Raw genomic sequence first — 19,968 nt, forward strand, 5'->3', positions numbered from 1 at the left:
TAAGTATTTAACAGTATGAAAAAGAGGAATTATATTATTACTAAAATTATTATTGTTGTTGTTATTGTTTTATATATGCTATTCAGAAACCCATGTGTTGAATTAAGTTATTTAACAGTGGTGACAGTAACACACATACATTACATAGCTGATGTTTACTTCCGGTGTTCGTACACGTGACTTCCTCCAACTCTCAATACATAACCAGCTCTAGTCATCGTTATGAAACGAATATATTGCATATAGGTCCACTCCTTCAGCAGCACACCTATACGGATGAACTGAGTGGGCACATCTGTGTTGAAGATGTCGATGTACAGGAATGCGGTTTGGTTTGTCAAAGGACTGCGGGAGTATACAAAGTAAGTGCAGAGGCTCCTGTGGTCAAGTAGGTTTTACGGTTCGTATACTCATTAAATAGCAACGTTATTAACGGGTTTCAGCGAGTAACGTTATATATGTAGACAGTATATTTGGTTATTCTGGTTGTAGAGTATGTTACTCATTAACATCAGTTATTACACAATACAGCTGGTTGTAACGAGTGTATGAATAAAGTATCTGCAGGTCAAAGTCTTAAAATGTTTAATCATATATTTTGGAGAGTCCATGTAAAGCTCAAAAGCAGTAAAATGTGACTTTTGTGAAGCAGTAAGCAGTACTCCTCATATCCATATTTCCTTGCACTAATTTTAATCAAACCAGATCTTGTTTGTTAAACGTAGTCTTTAGGAACAAATCACATAATTGATGCTGTCAGTAATTTTTTCTTTCTTCTTACTACACAAGAGACACTCATCCTCACAATCACCATAATGTCAAAAAGGAAAATATACATCTGCTGGAGAAAATATTTTAACCCTAGAAAAGAAATGTTTGATGTGTTTCTCTTGTTTAACTACTTGATGAATAGATAGAAAGCAGAGTTTGCAGGAAAGAAAAGGAGCCTCTGTGTTACATCAGAGTATGGGATAGCAGTAATGGCCTGTGAGTATGTGTGGTGTATTCACTCTGCTGCTGTTTGCTCCTGACAGAAGTGGCTATGAAGCTGCAGCGAAACATTTTGCTCCAGCAGACCTTGATGTGAACCTGACTGGGAGGTCCTTCATTATAACAGGTGCCAACAGTGGGATAGGAAAAGCCACAGCACAGGAAATCGCCAACAGAGGTGAGTGTTGACCAACTGTTTTTCTTTTCTCTTTCCACCTGCCTGCCTGTGAGACAGAGAAGTATTTAAGGTGGTGCAACTTTCTGCTGACCTGCTCACTGATATTTTCACACCTGTAGGTGGAACTGTTCACATGGTTTGTAGAAACAAGGGGCGAGCAGAAGCAGCCAAAGATGAAATTATGGAACGTAGTAAAAATCAGGTGAGAAATACATATTGCACGCTCTGATGCAAACAATGAATAACTGTAGCTTAAACACAAATGTGAGTAATCATTACTTACAGAAAAAGTACAAATCAGGATAGGAATAACTGACAATCTTACTTAACAGAAGAACCAATACCTCTTATTGATCAAGATTACAAGTGACCAGCAGCAAAAGCCTGTTAATTCTCAGACTGTATGAAAAAAGGTTTGACAGTCATTTTTTCCTATTTATTCGCAGAACGTTCATGTGCATATTGTTGACATGTCTAGTGCGAGACAAGTGTGGGAGTTTGCCCAGAACTTCTCCCAAAACAACACTGTGCATGTGCTGGTACGTCTCTATAGGTCTGAGCTGGTTCTTCTGACAATATACACACACATGGGTTTTTATGTTTCATTTGAATCGAATATCATGTTCACCAGATCAACAATGCTGGTTGTATGGTCAACCAGAGAGAGTTAACTGAGGAGGGTTTGGAGAAGAACTTTGCCACAAATACACTCGGTAAGAAAAAGTACTTTTTAATACTTCCAGTGGCAGTGTTACCCTGCAGCAAACAAAAACTTTGGTCTGGATTCTTTGCTGTAGTGATCTACAATAGTGTAGATCGGTGTAACTGTACTGACCTTTATGCCCACCTGTGTTTCCAGGTACATATATTCTCACCACTGCATTGATACCTGCGCTGAAGAAGGTTGAAGACCCGAGGGTGGTGGGTTGAATTCTATTGTATAAATGCAATTTTAAAGATGATCTCTGTGCGGACAGGCAGACGCAGACTGTAATGAATGCTTTATTGAAATATATAGTTGCTCCTGTCTGCTTACCAGGTGACCGTGTCATCAGGCGGCATGCTCACACAGAGGCTGAACGTGGAAGACCTCCAGTTTGAGAAGGGGACGTTCGACGGCACCATGGCCTATGCACAGAACAAAGTAAAGGACACTGATTCACTGGGCAGATATTACTGTGGCTTGTACCTGTTTGTTGAATATTTTTATGTTTTCATTGTGGCAGAGGCAGCAGGTGATTCTGACGGAGCGGTGGGCTGCTCAACACAAAGAGATCCACTTCTCCTCCATGCACCCCGGCTGGGCCGACACACCAGGTAAGAGAACACAAAGGATTAATGCTGGTGAAAGCAGACTAGACTGTTTTGTTGAGGTTATGACATTTCAGCCTCCATTTCAGTACAATGGAAGAAATTTCATTTGTATTATGTTCAGTTAATGTGGCTAATCCACAGACTTCACAGTGGACAGTTTTTGACTGTCTCTGGTGGTCATCCTAAAGTACTGGTTCAATTTCTTTTAAGCCCAGATAAAAATGTGAACCTGAGCAGAAACACCTTTACTACTGTACTTTGTTGTACTGTGATAAAGACCAAGTGGCTTCTCCTTGTATTTACTTGTCACTAACATTTTGGAATTACAGGTCTACAGTGCATACATGTGAGGGAAAATGTTGCTTCTCTGGTTTGTTTTGTCTCTGTAGCTGTCCAGTCATCCATGCCTTCATTCCACGCTAAGATGCAGTCCAGACTGAGGACAGAGGCCATGGGGGCCGACACCTTGGTGTGGCTCGCTGTGTCTCCAGCTGCCATAAAGCAGCCAAGCGGGCTCTTCTTCCAGGGTCAGAAACAAACCTCGCTCAGCAGACAGTAGCCAGCAGGAGGACTATATTAAGTGTGCATAGTATTCAGTGCCCTGAAGTAAAAGTAGCGATAATAGTTTGTACAAATACTCCAATACTCCAGAGCTGATATCACATCACTGAACCAAGTGGAGACTTCAGTAAGACTGATCCTTTGTGGATATGGAAATTATACTTTTTTAACATTTTAAATGTACATTGATCCTAGTTTTATGTGTAACTCACATATTTGCCTAAAATTTCTTCCAGATCGCAAATCAGTGTCAACACACCTGCCAATGGCCTCCACCAGGTCCACACCGCAGGACGAGGAGAAGCTTCTGGCAGCTTTGGAGGAGCTTGCCCTCAAGTTCAAACCATAATACCTCTGCAAAAGCCTGTGAGGAGAAACATAGATCAAAATAAAAATGTATTTGTAATAATTTCTTTACAGTGTGTTATGAAATCTATTAAACCTTTGTGATTAATATCTGTCTCTGTTCAGGTCCTACTTTTAAGCCCATGTAGGAATGTAGATCCCACACAGACCCTGTCACTGCTGAACATTTATCTGTGAAGTCAAATTTCACAAAAATATAAAGTACAATTAATTAAATCTTAAAGACAGCTTGGTATAATTCTGAAAATGTATTAGCTGATCACATGGGTAAATAAGTTAAGCTGATAACTAGTTTAAGAAAATTCCCTGAGAGAAACTTTGACATTAAATAAATCTGAAGTAAAAACACCAAATATCAGCTGCCTTCAACTCCTAACAAGTGAAGATTTGCCATTTTCCCAGAACTGAACATCTTTAAGATCTTGGACAAAGCAAATCTGAAAAGGTCACTGCAGCGTAATAACTCAGCATGATAACTTCAGTGTTCTATTTTCCTGATCTAGTAACCAACTTTCAGACAGACTCTTAAAAGACAAAACATTAATGCATTTGATCTCATAGAAGTCTGACTCAAATGTGGTCAAACAGGTAAACACCTGCTCTTTTAATATAACATTTATATACACACTTACTTTAATGGACACTCTGAAACACACAACATTGTCTATTTTCCTTCCTGAAACAGAAAGACACCACTGGCCTCAGATGAAATAAATAGGTTTGTTTTAGCAGATTAAGTGTTGATTATCTAATAGTTTTGCACAGTGTGGGATTTTACTTTTAAAGGACAACACCAGTGACACCAGCCAACATTCTGGCCATTAAATCACACCTTTTTCTTCTTTTACTACTAATCCAGGCAGCCACTGTATTTACATTCATTTCTCAGTGACAGTCAACCAGCAGAAAACCAACAGCTTCTTGGAAACACTGGAAAAATAAATCCAAACACCTAAAACTGACTCTAGACCAGTTAAAGAGTTGAATCAGTGGTATGGTCCTTTAAAGTCTTGATACCCACAGGTTCACATACATGAGTAAACAGCTGCTGTAAGTGTACCTTTATGAGTGGCTCTCTTTAGCAACGAGGCCTACAATTTTACATTTGTCTACTGTTGAATAAAACGTTTCACATAATCTTATTTTCAACCTAAATATCAAACACCTTCAGCCTGGTTTGAAGAATTCAGCTTAGTTGCCATCTGATCATTAAAGCACAGACATAATAATCACAAAACAGTCACATTTCCTTTTCACAGCAGCCATTTGTGACATATTTCGATATCTTGATTCCAGTGCATTGACATAAAAAAGTCATCATACAGTATTGTGACTTATATAGATAGTAACAACAAGAACAAAATCAAAGCAAACCATGATCATTAGTTTCCTTTTGATCCTGGTACTTGGTGCTGCCACTGGTTGGCTTGATGATATGTACATTTGTATGTCAGAAATATTTCAACCACACTTAAGACTAAAATAAATAATCTCAAAAGAGTTCCACTGATGACAGAAACTTACTCTATCATGATAGTGCGCAGGCCTGTCACTGTCCATTGTAACGATCTAAACGAATATAATGGTGTCACAGATATAGTACATGTCTGCTTGTTCTAGCATGACACTGCAGCTTTATGATGCTACACTAAAAAGGCCCCACTCTATAGGCTTTTTTGGATTTTAGAGTATAAATCTGAAATTATGGACCAGCAGTCAAATGCCTGAACCACTGTAGAAATAAAATTACATGGCCCATACTGCTCTTTTTTGTACATTTGTGAATGTACACAACTCTGATCTAAATTTAGATGAACAGAATGAGTGTACGGTGAAAACATGCCCCTATCCTGCCTCAAGAGGGCAACGCCACTGTCGGTTGATGTGAGGTTCAGCAGCCTAAATAAAGAATTGAGTGATGGGTTCACATAATTTGGTAACATTCAGACTTAAATGAGCAGTTTCACTGATGTTGCGTTGCTGACATATACTTATGCCCATGAAGTTATAAAGTATATTAGCTATATTTAGATAGATGTTTATTTTCCCCTTGAACACTATAACAGAACCACACTGGGTGAATGATGTAAGGCACCTGAAACCAGGATTAGTTGATATTAGCTTGATCTCCATTCGTTTCAGACTTACAGTCCAACTTGTGCCACCTACATTTGGTGCTATTTTATCTATAAACATTTTTTCCAGACAGTAAGTGGGTGTAGTGTTTTAAACAACAGGTGTCACCAATTTTCCAGTCAAACACAAGATCACTACCAAAACATGCAGAAAACATGATGAAAATATGTGAATTCTGTTTGTTTCATGTGTTAATTTCTCTCTGTCATTTTTCGTTCCTTCTGTGGACGTCTAAATCACATGATTCATGTACGTTCACTAAATCTGTTTCCATTGCACTTCGTCACATTTTGCTTGCATTGATTTTCCACTTCAGTCAAGTGTTAAAACTTTCCACAGAGGTTTTTGTGTGGAAAAACCCACCTAATAAAACATAGGCTTCAAGGACAATTTAACAAACTGGTGGTTAAGTATAAATGAAAATAAAATAAAAAAGAATTATATACAACATTACAGAAAACAGCTGAAACACCTTCAGACAGCGTGTCAGTTATTACTGTCATGGTCTCGTGAGGTTCTAAACTGATGCTGCTGTTATTTGACTTTCCCATAGGTGGCACAGGTTGGCAGGTGTAAATCTGGTTTGACAGTAATTAGTTATGATCTAGTTCCATGAAGTGCTTCACATCTAAAAAATGTAAAGTTGGGTTCTGACAGTGCCCACATAATGAAATGTAGCAAGGAAACCATGAAAATAAAGTCAGGTCTAAATACAAAGTCAAATGCCTCAACATTTCTCACATACCCATATACATAAACACACACACAGATCCCCCACCTACCAGCTCCCTTCACACAAACAAACACAACCAGAGGTCTATAGCCTTGTGTCAACTTAGGCCTGTCCTGTTCCCAGGCTTTGGTGGGCGACAGAGTCCTCACTGTGAACATGCTGTCGCCACTGCTTGTTGTTGAATAACTGTTAAATATTATCCAGATGACATCGATACTGTTGGATATGCTTCTCTCTTTCTCTTCCAAGTGCGACTACCACTGTTAAACCCTCACAGTTTGCTGATCAGACATTCCTGCTGAGTGCCAGACTTCAGGACACTACAGGAGTCATGTCCCACAGCTGCAGATAAACAGAAGACATAATCAGTTTGCTGCTCAAAAAGAGACAACACTCATGACATAGCGATTAAAGACTACATTTCTGTTAATGCGTTCTAAAGTTCAGACAGGTGAGAAATGATACTGGCATGATAAACAACTGTAAAAAAGAAGGTAGAGTGTGTCTGTCTGGCAATTATTTCTACTTGGCAAAACCTTAATTATGCCATTCTCTTAGGTAGCAGGCCGAGACACGTGATTAAATTAGTTTCTAAACTATTTAAACAATACATAATGTGCCAAACACAAATATTATGGAAGAAGTGGGTGAACCACAAAATAGGCTGGTATACAATGTGTCTCGCCAAGATGTGACAATGTATTAAACTACTTGTTTATACATTCAGCCAACACAGCAGGACATTATCTTCCAACTGTAAATCAGTCTTTGGTCTTTAACTCATCCTGAAAAACATGTGCTTCACCTGTACCGTCAGAGCAGCAAATATGGGTCTTAATGGACTCGGCACAAAGTGATGGTTTCACAAAAAGAACTTTAATACAATGAAATAATATTAATTAAATGTTCACTATTGGAGGAGTGAATGTAGAGAAGTTTTTTTTTTAATTTTTTAAAAATTATTAATTATTTGTGTGTTGAGAAATCCACCAAAGGTCCCTGGAACTACCCCAAACTAATTATTTGTTCCTTTTCAAGAAACTCTGTCAACAAGTGTCCAGAGCAGGGACCAGACCAACAGAAAATAAAGAAAAAAAGAAACAAACAAACAAAGAAAGAAAAGCCTCAATCTTCTTGGTGAATACAACACACATATTGTTCCCACCCACACCTTGATAACCTTGTCGGTGCCTGAGGTGAGCAGGTTTCCAGCGGTGGGCTCATAGTGCATGTAAACAATGCTGTGCTTGCTGTCGTGGAAGGTGGCGGTGGGCGCTCGACTGGAAGACACAAAGGGAACGCTGGTTATTACACTGTCTGAGCACACAAAGGGTCAGTATATGACGACAACAGAGGCCGATTGTTACTCACTCCTCGTCAGTGATGGACTCATGGCAGCTGTCACACACGCGCACTTCAAACTCGAAGCCCATGAGGGGGATGGTGGAGCGTTTGGATGAACATTTGCCGCACACGGCCTGGCCACACTTTCTACAGTGGTGCTGAGGAAAACAGGAGGAGTTCAGAAAGTCAGCTTTAATTAGTATCATCTCTCATTTCGTCCCAGGCGTGAGTCAGAGGTAACTCTCAAATCTTGGAATTTAAGTCCAGAGTCAAGTTTAAGTTCTAAACTTAGTTATTTGAGTCGCCTGCAGCAAACAACTAATAAACACACAGAAATTACTTTTAGCAAAATCACATCAATTGAAAATAAAGATAAGATTTAAAACCAAACTGATCAGACATGATTTGTATGTTGTGGAGCCTTTATGCTGGTACGCAATCATGATTCACTTCTATCAGGCTGATTTGAAGAGTTGATTCATGTCACCTGCCCCCTATGCTGATTTGAAAGGCTCATTCTAAGAACAGAAAAAATGTTTCCACATTCCAAGTCACTGCATCAACCTCCTCCCACATTTTATTGTCATGGACGCTCCACGTTATTGGTTGCCTAATGCTTACAGTGCCACTTTGTTGGTCCTCAAGAATCCTGGAGCTTTTTTTGTGTCCAATCAAGATGTTTATATTTTTTCCAAGTGAAATGAAACACAAACATTTACCTCATCTTCAGAAACACTGCATTGTGTTGTGTTTTATTCCTGCTACACAATGCTCCTGAAAATTGCTGTGAAGTAAATGGCTTTTATTGTATGAACTGTGGCTATCACATACACACTTGAAATGAGTAACCATAATATTGAGCTGTTTCTGAAAATGAGGCAGTAAAGCAGCCACAGGACGCTGCACGTCATTACTCTAGCAGAGGTGAAGGGTTGTGTAAGTTTGCTGGAAAGCTGTCTAGAATGAACTGAGGGTGTGGTTGGTGACTGAATCTGCCTCAGGTGAATCACCAACATCTAGACTGCGGAACAAAGTTATTATTATTGCTTTTTTATATAATGTATAAGTGAAATGAGTTAAAGAAGATTCAAAATGGGACTGTATGGCACTGTACCTGTCGCAGGCCGATCTTCTTACTGTCCCACATCTGCTTGAAATTCCAGAAGAAAGGCTGCTCGCACTTCTGACAGGAGTCACTGTCCAGCCACTCTGGAGTCTGTTCAAAAAAAACATCAGCAACACATTTTTTATATTTTGTCTCTTGTGAAAAAGTTATTCTGATAAGACTGTTGCTTTTCTGTAGACTAATGAGTGTGGATGGTGGAATCTGGGTTATCCTGACAAGTTAAAGTCATTACCAAAATGTTTTATTTGCTGCAGACCCATACAGACAGATTTCCATAATAAATAATATTTATGAAATACAATATTTTAACCTTTGCCCTGAGCCACGACAGCATCACCAAAACCAGTGACTTTGAAGATAAAATTTGGGTGAAATCAAGACTGAAGTACAACAGAATGAAGCAGAATGAAAGTGACTCTGGGTAAATAAAGAAACAGCCGTGTCCTAACTGGCTGTGTGAAGACTGGCAGAGCACAGGGGGAGTGGACACAGTGCTAAAGGCTGAGCCTAGACCTCTTTTCTCAGAGAATATTCTGCTAATCCAGTAACCTTTCATGGATTTCTTGAGGCAATTTCTTCCAGGGTAGGATGGAGAGCAAACACCAGCAGTTTATCCACCACCGATCTGTGTCACATGATGTGCACATATAAACAGGCGTGAAAACACACAGAACAAAACACATTTTCAGTATCTTCTTCACAGTGTAGATGTGTGTTTGTGTGTTGGGTTGATCGTTCACTTCATCAGTCTTCTCTCTCTCACCTCTTGTCGTGTTACGTCCATATTCCAGATGACAATTCCTCCATCTGAGCTGCAAGAGATGAGCTGGCGAGTGTGTGAGGCATAACACAAGCCCTGAATCTTGTCACTGTAGGAAACACACACGCAGCAGAGAATATAGAGTCCCAGCAAGTCAGGGTTTTATATAGGTTACTGTATATTCAGACACGATAGCTGCATATTTAATGTATTTGTGGTTGATTCTAAAGATTATTATTATTACTTTTCAGCTGAATAATTGCTTAACAGAAACATTTAGACACTGATGTTTGTGATTCTTACTTGTGTCCTTGCAGCTCGATGGCGGTGCCTTTGCGTCCTCCGATGTCCCACATGATGATGGAATGATCTGAGCTGCCAGAAAACAGCACCCTCTGGACCGGGTCCCAACACAGCGCCGTCACATTACCTAAGACAAAGCACAACCCACACACAAAGAGCAAACAAGTGGGTGAACCAAAGTGGGTGAGCAACAGACAGTTTTTGTTAATGACCTTGAACTCAGCTAAGGTTCTTTATCCGTCAACTCAGAGAATCAAGCTTTAAGCTCCTATTTTAGTCACTGAAAAGACAATTCCAGGACTTCTTATGTGGAAGCAGATTCTGCACTGGCTGCCATGAAGGATTTTCTTTAACATAAAGACCATCAGGGACTCAGACCTCAGTAAATCTGCAGACAAAAGAGACTGACCAAAGCAATCTAGCATCAACTGTTATTTGAATTTAATATAGCTACTGAGGTCCACTCACTATTAAAGAAATAACTTGGGCATAAAGACTTAATTTTTCACTTCCTTTATTCCCCTTTGTCTTGACAAAAGCTATTCCCTGCTTTTCTCTAAAAACAAGTACTTGCTCTACTGTTGGATATTTACTTTGTTTTCTTATTTTTGAAGTCACATCTAACAGTTTTGCAAAGACATAACACAGCAATTACCAAAAACATTTAAAAAATATCAGTGGTTTTCCTTCGGTTAAGCAGCCAATGAGGCACACAAGGCAAAGACACTTGTTCATTTTCACAAATGAATATTTGTACTAGTCATGAATTTAGGAAAAGAGAGCAGGAAGCAGAAATGATCTGAGTGTAGCTATAAGGCAAAGTAGCAAATATTGCATTCTGAAAAAAAAAAAAAAATTCAGCATAATTCAGGTGTTTTTTTTTCCAATCATCTGTTCAAAACCCAAAGATATTCCAAGTGTAATCTTATAGAACAGAGAAAAGCAGCACAGTCATTGTACCTGTATGTCCTTTAAAGGTGGTGACCAGGCTGCAGCTGTCCTGCTCCAGCTTCAGGATGGTCACCTGACCAGACTGATCCCCTACAAAGGCATGTCTGGTCTCCACATCGAACCTGGGTTAATATTAAAGTCAAAGACAAAGACAGTGTGTCTTGCTGAAAAACTACTGATGCATTAACCCATGTTTTTACCTTTTCCTGGACCAAAACACAAACTGAACAAACTCCAGTGGAACAACTGAGCTGTAAATTGTAAAAACATCCATCATGGACTATAAAATGTAAGATGTGAGTCAAAGCAGAAAAGGAATTAGAGTGTGAGCTCATCAGTCAGTGACTCTTAGGTCTTTCACTGATTATTTAGTCAGAGTCCTCCACTGACCCGGTTAAGTCACTACAGACCAAAATCATTACAACATTGTTTGTGTTGTAGAAGAGCAAAAGAATCACTGCACAAGGCAGGACTAATGTGGTTATGCTGACTAATCTTAAAAAACAGAAGTCTAATTACTGGAATTTGAGTTTCCAAATGTCTTTATTTCCCTGGAAATCTGAGAGAACTTGCATTTCTTTCCTTGTCTCCATGAATTGCCGTTAGAAATGTTGACAGAATGTTAGATACTAAAAGCATCAGACTCTGCCTCTGCACTAATAATAAAACTGAATCATAACAGGGTATGTTTGCATCTTAACTTTGGTTTTTACACAAACGTTTGCTTGATTGGAAAATCAAGTCATTCTGCTCTTTGAATTATCTGAGATAAAGATAAATGTTTGCAACTTTCCTATAGTAGCATGAAAACCTTTGTTTGCTGTTTCCAAATGCCTCACTTTCCTTCAACTCTGATTTGCATTTTTTCCATGTCATGTGAAATAGTGCTACACCCTGCAGGACAGCCTGCCCTGCAGGTTTTCTTGTCATGCTAACCTGACAGGTTAGCATGTCGAGGCTAGCAGGAGAGCAGCAGTCTAACCTGGTGGCAGACTCACTGGTATAGATCTGTGTCTCTGATGAGCACTCTCAGCCTTACAAAAACCTACTCACTCCATTTCCTTGACAACAGCATGACTGATGTCCTTCCCATCAGTAACAACCAAATGGAAGTTAATCTCAACTTCCCTATCCTTATGTTGCTATGTCCTTAAAATAGACTGAGTTGTGATAATAACAGGCAGAGGTTTTCAAGCGCACCAAAGATGGCTCTTCACTTCCCACTCGGGTACATCCAATCTACTCCATTTAGCAGGAAGCTTAGCTGTCAGGTTCATTAAGTACCCTCTAAGAGCCAAGAGGCCTGCAAATCAAGACAACAAACAGACCAGGAGAGCTGAGAGTAGGGGCAATAAAGGATACTGTAGTCCAGAAACCCAGGCAGTGGTACGATACGTCCCCAGTTGCTGGCCGCTCTCAGAGCAATGCCAGGTGAAGTTTTTGTCCTGGCCAGTGCTAAGAAGCCACTCCATCTCCAATACAAACAGCACAACTGTCACTCTGCCCTGGTGGGCTGCAGGCACACAAATACACACACAAATACAACACATTAGCTGCTAATTCACAATGACAGATCTTATGTCTGCCTAGAAATCTTGGGTAGGATAGTGTATAAACAACATAATGTGCTGCAAACAACAGCACAACATGGTTCTATCAGCAAAGAGGAAGTTGTTTGACACTAGTGCAGAGATATTTTAAGTTTTTAAGTACACAGCTGCACGTGGCACAACATGTGGCAAAGTGCTTCACATAAGATCAGAGGAGCACATATGAAAGGTCATCTGTGAATATCACAGATCCTTTTTCCAAGCCTTCTATGTAAACTCAGAATAAAAGTTGTATTTATTTCTAAAAAATATAATATTTTGAGCAGGTACAACTGAAAGAAGTAAATTATGAAAACCACAGGAAGCAAACATACTTCAGGCATCCCCAGGAATTACAAATCCACAGAGCTAAACAGACTTTATTAGCAGTGAGTTGTCTAGAAGATGACTGGGTAATGATGCATAGCACAATAACAAATATTATGGTCTAGAGACTGCTGAGAAATGCAAAATAGTAGAAATAAGATTTCAAAGTGATAAGGTTAAGGAACTCTTTCTTCCCCTTAGCAATCAGACTTTTAAATAGGTAGCCAGTGGACGCAGACTGGCTGAATTGCTTCAACAATTTGTACATTTAATAATGTTACTGCTGCTATTAATATCATTAAGGTTTAATTTGCACATCTGTTACTGTTAATTTTCCATTACTGTTACTCCACAGATACATAGTGCGTATACTTAGTATTTATCTAGTTTATACCTTGTACTTGTAATTGGCAATCACAGTGGACAGCAAAGAAAGAATTTCATTGAACATGGAAACATGCTTTCCTTACTGTGCATATGACAAACTCTTTGAATCTTGAAGTTTGAATAAACATTATGAAAGTCAAGGAAGACGCCAGTCATATTTTAAAGATACAATTAAAGACTCAATATCAATGCATTAAGGGGCGTCTGCAGGTTTGCATCTCAGTGTCAGAATCAAAGATAGATATTATTTTTTATTCTATTCTAGTTAAGCCCAGTTTGTCTCTTATTTCCCACCCCTAGGAGTCATCAAAATCAGGCATTTTCAAATCCTACACACAAAGGCTCTGAGGCCTCACACATGTACTTGTTCTGGCACTCTCAGATCAATAACAACACTTACTCATTTTACTTGTTAGTTTGGGGTTTTTCATATCAACATGTGTGAAGTAAAGTGAAAAAACTGCTAAACTAATTAAAAACAAACCACAAATGGTGCATTGGTGTTTATTTTCTAGGCACACACACATCTCACCGTGGTAGGTGCGTGCTGGGGTCATCTTATTGTAGTCCTCAGATAGGATGAACTCCTGAAAGACATGAAAGACAGATAAATGTTGAAACTGACTAACTGATTTCCAAGTTAATCTATCAATAGTAATTTATATTTCTGTATTGTATTTTTTAAGTTTATAGCAACAAATTAATATTTCTAACTAGTGTTTAAAATGAGACACCAGAGATGTGTCTGAAAGTTCTTGTGTGCACAAATTAGAATTTTTTTTAATTCTATTATGCATGTTTTAAAAGGTATGCTATTTAAACAGTGTTATGTTTGCTAATTACATGTGGTGTTGCATGCATATGATATAGAATATATAAGCATTTGAGAGTTACTGGAAAAAGTTACATTCATTTTCTAAAACTGTAAATGCAAATGACTGAATTAAAAAAGCTGCAGTCCTGCACAGGCTAGCAAAAGGAAGAACTACTCTCGGTCTGACAATGTGATTTCCTGTGAGGTCACCACCCATAATAAAACATTTATTAGTTTCAACAGTTTTAAGGTTGTTTTCAGATATAAGCTGTTTAAAACTGCCTGACTTAGTGTTGGGTCTGACTTGCTACACACATACAAATCCCACTGGAAAATTCTGCAAACAACAACAACAAAAACAACTGCAGAGTAAAAAACTGCTGCATCCTGGAATAGGCTGGCCTGTACTTTGACATGTGAGTTGTTTGTCAAAGGTTCACACTACTTCAACAATCAAAAACACCAGTTGGACGTCTTACTAGCAGCCACAAGAGGCTGCAGTGTTGAGAGCTACATATTTGTTATATGGCTGTTTTATAGCTTCAGGAATAAAAAGGGTGGAGCTAAAGAAAAGGTCACTGGATCATAAAATTCACATGGTTTCACCCTTTAAAAAGCAAGATTCTTCTTAATAAATCCATGGAAATTGTATTTTAGGAAAAAAATTAAGATTCATCCTTTGGAATGAATATTCAGAGGAACAACTTAGAGGTAGCTCACAGTGACCCAACAAAACTGTCTGGGTACAGGTACAAAACTGTTACAATGCATTGGTTGTATGAAAAGGCAGCTGACAATTATCAAAAGAGCTTTCTGTAAAAAAGATACCAGCAATACAACCTACTGGGATGGCATGTTCCAAAACAGTGTGAAAAGCAAACTCTCCTCAGTTGAGTGAGGAGAGGAAATAGGCCAGAGGTGTGTGTTTGGAGGGGGCAGGTTGGTGGCTGGACTTACACAGATACTTCCAGTATCCATCCCCACCGACAGCCTCCTGGTCTCTGGATTAAAGGACATGCAAGAGCATGATGCTGGAGAAACACAGAAATACAAATATATTGATGAGTACTCTGTATGAGTGTGTGCATGTTATTATTCTGGAGAAATGTTCCAGTCAAGGTTGCTATTACTTAAATACAGTATACAGTAAATCTGAATTGTTATGGTAATTTCATTGTCACTGGTTTCTGGTCTGCTGCCATACATGTCTCAGAATTATTATCTTCACAAGTTTTTGAAACCCAATGTCGATTAAAGAATTTTAATATACTATGATATTTGAGTGTTAAGTTCATGCTTGTCTTCGGAAACAGTTCCAATATCATTTTCAGATCAACCTACTAGCTTTTTCGAGCTCTGGGATAAATTTTGCAATAAAATGCGATTGAAAGCTCAAAAAAAAAAAAAAAAAAAAAAAGCTTGTAAGCAGACCTTGGCTCTGACATTATTATTTGGTAACCACATCCCAAAGTATACTTTAAAAAGGAATAATCTTAGTAATGAGAAGTCTCACCAATGTTGAAGTTTTGAGGCACAAATACCAATGGCAATATTTGACTTTTTGAAAATGTCAGATAACAATAAACAGTATCTGCTGATATAACACGTGACATAAAGATTAAAAATCTAGATCTCTCATAGGTAGTTATTTAAACAACAGAAAGTGCTTGCATCTTTACACCTCACTAAAATAAAGTTCTGTTCTTCCTGAAATGCATTGTTCATTAGTGCAAGCCATTGGTTTGGTCTGGTTTGGCCATGAAATAAAACAAAGAAGCCATTAAAAGAACTCAATTCTTGTTTATTCTACAAAGATCATCTAAAATGGCTTGAACAAAAATAAAAAGTGGTAATAAAAAAGTGGTTGTAGTGACATTTTAAGCAGATTATTGCCTTTAAGACTTTAAATACACTGGTCAGTCTGCCTCGTTAAACAGGGAAAAGCCTCTAGTGTGTTGTTGGTATTCCTATTTTCACCAAACATGAATAAAAGAAACAAAAGAAGAACATTTTCAGGGGAGATAAGCAAGAAAATATTTGCCATGTATGGTCAAGGTATAAGGTACAAGACCACCTCCAAGCAGCTTAATGGTCCTGTGACAATAGATGGTCAAAATAAAATATATCTTTAAGGGACCACACACAGCCTCCCTGGACATGGCCTTGTTGACTAATATTTTGGGGTTTTGGGATGTTCAGTGGGAAAACAAATCTATTAGTTTCTGCTGAAATGTACTGAAGATAATTTAGACGTTTAAGACTGCTGACCTGTTTTGGATAACAGTGCTGTTGCAATTTCCTGAAGGTGCTGGCTGAGGTTTAAATGAAAAAAAATAAATAAATAAATGTGGCCCTGGAATTTCACCCCCTCTGAAAGTTTCCAGAAAGGAAAAAAAAATCATGAAACAAATGTGATGAGACAACTCCTCAACGTACAGATAACTTTATGCAAGAAAAACCTATACCTGCCAAAGAATACCTACATTTTGTTACATTTTTATTTTGATATTTCTAAAATTAAAATAATGAATTGCTTTATTTGTAAATATCCCCCAAAATGATATTTTGCTCATTTCTTCCATTTTTCTATCAGTAAACTAAGATGTTTAACATACGCAACCTCTAGTACAGCTATTATAAGCTACGGATCTTGCTGATAGTAGCAAAGGATTTCCTTCAGTTGCACAACTGGAGGGAAACAAGGACAAACGGTGTCAGAGTTATGCAGCACTGCAGTACTGTAGAGAGCAGAGTGAATGTATCTACAGGGGCTCAGACAGTCTAATTTCATGAGTACGTAAACTCGGATCGTATCACCCTGAGAAGTGTTTGCATGAATCATAATTGCTGTAATGAGGAGAGACGCTCACACAGAATGAAAGCAAACCCAGAGAAGGAATGAAGAATAACAGGAATGAGTGGGCCTCCATGTTATTTGGACTACCTTGCTGATCAAAGATTACATAATCATGTATTCATGATTTATTTGATTATAGAGAGAAATACAAAAAAAGCAAGAATACTTACATGACATTGTGTGGTGGACACTGGGCCAGTACTGACCGCTGTCTCTTTTTAGCCATACCCGGATCGTCCTGTGGAGTGATGCCATAAAACTTTAATTTTTAATGGGAAACATTAAACTGTTAATGTCTACCATTTTCCAGTCACTCAGGACTGTGGGGAAAAAAGCAGGCTAATTTTTAAGTTTTCTTCAATTAACACCAAGAAGGTAAAAGAGTAAATATACCCAACTTTACGTTCCCTGGGTGCACATCAACTCCTAATTTGTTACTGTCACATTGAGAATAATCACCGTAAAACAACAGCAGGCAGGAACCAAAATTTCCTGTGGCGACTGTTACAGAACTAAAAATATTTATACGAGTTAGAACCAAACAAGTACAAAAATATGAATATTAAAATATTTCTGGTCTAACTGCCATTAACAAGGGCATTAATCTGTTCTCAAGCTTTTTTATGCTGATGTGCCAGGACATGCAGTCCAATGCTTACTGACATGCAAAGTGATGACACCAGCAGCTCCCACTCTCAGAGAGCTTTGGGAGAATCCACACACTATGCCAAAAGGATGCCCAGCCTGTTTATCCCAGATACATATGTGAGCAAACATTGTCTTTTATGACACTGAATCCTAGATGACAACAATTGTTCAGAGTCACTGTTCTCATTAAGGTAACATTAGCTTGTGAATGAAATTTAATAGTGATGAAATCATCATACTACACATTCAATTGTACATATAGTATGAGTGGCTTAAAATTAAACACTGAAATCATTTCAAACATCCTTTAAAATATAATGATTATCTAAAGGTTCATACATATTAAAATGTATGTACATCCCTGTTCACAAGCCACTATTCCCCATTTTTCAGGTCGCTAAGAAGCTGTGTGTTACTGACAAGATTTTCCCCATAATTCATTTTCTGAATAGATTCCTCACTGAACTATTCCAGGAGACAGTCCTGATCAAACATCGTAGTTACACAACATTAATGATTAAACATAACTTAATATAATATAAATCCTAGGTGTAATGGCTACATTAGCTGTGAGGTTAAGGGATGCACAACCACCTCCAGGCACTTACAGACTGGGTAAACACTCCTGGCAACCAAAGATACACACACACACACAGACACACACAGACACAGACACACACACACACACACACACACAGACACAGACAGGTGAAAAAACTGGAAGGATGAGTGCAGAAACATGTTTAACTGACTAATCTTTCATGTATTAATATGCCCCACACAGGTAACTACAACCCAAACTGCACAATGTTTTCTTCTGAAAAGGTTCATTGTGGGTAACGTTAGCCACCACTAAAACGATCCTAGCCAGCGGTTCAATTTGCTAAAACACATTTCTATGAGTCTTAAAACGGTAAAATAGTCCAACTAGCATTTAATGCGTTCAAATTACTATGTCAGCTGACATTTTATAGCAATGTCCGACAGTATTTTCTTGTGTAAGCATAAACCGTTGACCTGCTCTGAATTAACCGTTAGACCGTTCAATGTTTAGCTAACTAGCGATAATATGACGGGTCGTTGGTGGACAAACAGGGCAGCTGAGGTTTGTTCACGGGGGGTTTTGAGGTTAATTTGGGGTCTAGCTCACAGCTCACCTGTCCTCAGACACGCTGATAACGCCGTCTTCTTTGGGGATGATGACCGCGGTGCTCACAACCTCCTGGAAACCCTCGATTGTGCTCAGCAGACATGGCTTCCGAGCCTGCGGTTGGGGCTGGATTTCGGCCGCCATAGATTAGTGGTGCACAAACCTCCGTCTACGGTTCTGGCGCCGGGAAACATAACCCACCCCGGTCCGATAGTAGAACCTCGGTTAAGGGCTGTCAAGCAAGCAGCACACGGTGTTGTGACGGCGGCCGCACACTCACTCCAGCCTACAGCCAGACGTAAACCATCCCGCTCAACAAAATAAGACTTCCTGTCGGTGTTTTTCTGCTATATTTTCAACATAAAGGCTCTCTTCACATTGAAGGAGTTCAATGGTTTAAATGTGTAATACAAAACCGTGTTCACATAAATAGATTAAAACGTCAGTCTGTCAGTCATATTTTAATAGTTTAAAACATGGACATTAAACTTTATTCAAAGGACCCTAGCACTCGATAGCTTGTTAGAAAAAACGTTAGTATCTACATTTTCACTGAACAGGCAGCACATTACCAATATACTGTTTTAATTCAGATTGCACCGATACATTAATTATTCTGATATTTATTTAGACAACAAAGTGAAAACTTTCTGACTTCAAATGTAGCTAATGAAAATAACTCAATACTTCTACTGTGCTGTAATGGCCGCAGTGACGTGTAAAACGTACTGTATTCAGCATATGGAATATGACCGAGGCAACTTTTAAGTTTGGGTTTGGGTGTTGAAAACAAGCAACCCGAAATGTTTGGATTATTTTTGGTAACTTGACAAATTTCGACATATTTATGCAGTACACTGACGCGCCAGACACAGTTTGTCCTTTGACAACAAAACATCACACTTCCGATTAGGACTTTCAAACTAAAACCACTACTGACAATCATATATGTTTTACTAAAGTTTTTGATCCAAGCGAAGTATTATCGTAAAAGCACCAATACATACTATGTTTGGGGAGGATTACGTTTTAAATGTTAACATTAACAAATACATCGATGTGGCACAAATATGTGAAAACACGTGCAGGATGTTTACACAACGTGGTGAAACATAATAATTGTTTCCGGTCACATTTTGTTAGGACTTCAGAATAAAGGGCACTATGAAAAGCTACTAATTGGAGTTTTGGGAGGATTTAAGACAGTATGAGTGCAAAATAATAATTATCCAATACATTTGTAATACAATTAAAACATCACTTGTAGCATGGAAAACAAATGCCAAAAATGATGATCACTTTATATGTTGTTGGACAGTATTAACTATATCAGTGAATAGACATTTGTTCTGTATGTAAACTCCTAACCTGCAACTGTTACTAATTAAGTGTGGTGGAATTAAGTAGTTTTGCTAAAATATATTGTATATTTTC

The 19,968-nt window shown here is 38.5% G+C and overlaps 2 protein-coding genes across 6 annotated transcripts; one reads left to right on the forward strand and one right to left on the reverse strand.

Moving 5' to 3' along the window:
• The first annotated feature begins 105 nt into the window (after positions 1–105).
• dhrs12 (dehydrogenase/reductase (SDR family) member 12) lies at positions 106–3,769 on the forward strand. 2 transcript variants are annotated; one of them, XM_026295258.1, is made up of 10 exons: positions 106–362; positions 1,035–1,168; positions 1,288–1,370; positions 1,615–1,707; positions 1,800–1,881; positions 2,028–2,089; positions 2,208–2,312; positions 2,395–2,485; positions 2,872–3,009; positions 3,280–3,499. In XM_026295258.1, the coding sequence occupies exons 1-10, from the start codon at positions 307–309 to the stop codon at positions 3,390–3,392; spliced, it is 957 nt and encodes a 318-aa protein (XP_026151043.1). In that variant the 5' UTR covers positions 106–306; the 3' UTR covers positions 3,393–3,499. The 2 variants fall into 2 exon arrangements, 1 of the variants encoding a protein (XP_026151043.1); XR_003294952.2 differs by having other exon boundaries at positions 107–362; positions 2,872–3,170; positions 3,280–3,769.
• Positions 3,770–4,230: 461 nt separating this feature from the next.
• Positions 4,231–18,837, reverse strand: wdfy2 (WD repeat and FYVE domain containing 2). Of its 4 annotated transcripts, none has more exons than XM_026295254.1 (12): positions 18,542–18,837; positions 16,907–16,974; positions 14,837–14,910; positions 13,598–13,652; positions 12,125–12,275; positions 10,772–10,884; positions 9,812–9,938; positions 9,512–9,617; positions 8,737–8,838; positions 7,650–7,780; positions 7,459–7,558; positions 4,231–6,620 (listed from the first exon to the last, which is right to left on the reverse strand). In XM_026295254.1, exons 1-12 carry the CDS (start codon positions 18,676–18,678, stop codon positions 6,591–6,593), a joined length of 1,194 nt encoding a protein of 397 aa, XP_026151039.1. In that variant the 5' UTR covers positions 18,679–18,837; the 3' UTR covers positions 4,231–6,590. The 4 variants fall into 4 exon arrangements, with proteins under 4 accessions (XP_026151039.1, XP_026151038.1, XP_026151040.1 ...); XM_026295253.1 differs by having other exon boundaries at positions 7,450–7,558; XM_026295255.1 differs by lacking the exon at positions 18,542–18,837 and having other exon boundaries at positions 7,450–7,558; positions 14,837–14,880.
• Between the last annotated feature and the right edge of the window lie 1,131 nt (positions 18,838–19,968).

This window comes from Mastacembelus armatus, chromosome 21 (assembly GCF_900324485.2).
Source record: "Mastacembelus armatus chromosome 21, fMasArm1.2, whole genome shotgun sequence".
Taxonomy (NCBI): domain Eukaryota; kingdom Metazoa; phylum Chordata; class Actinopteri; order Synbranchiformes; family Mastacembelidae; genus Mastacembelus; species Mastacembelus armatus.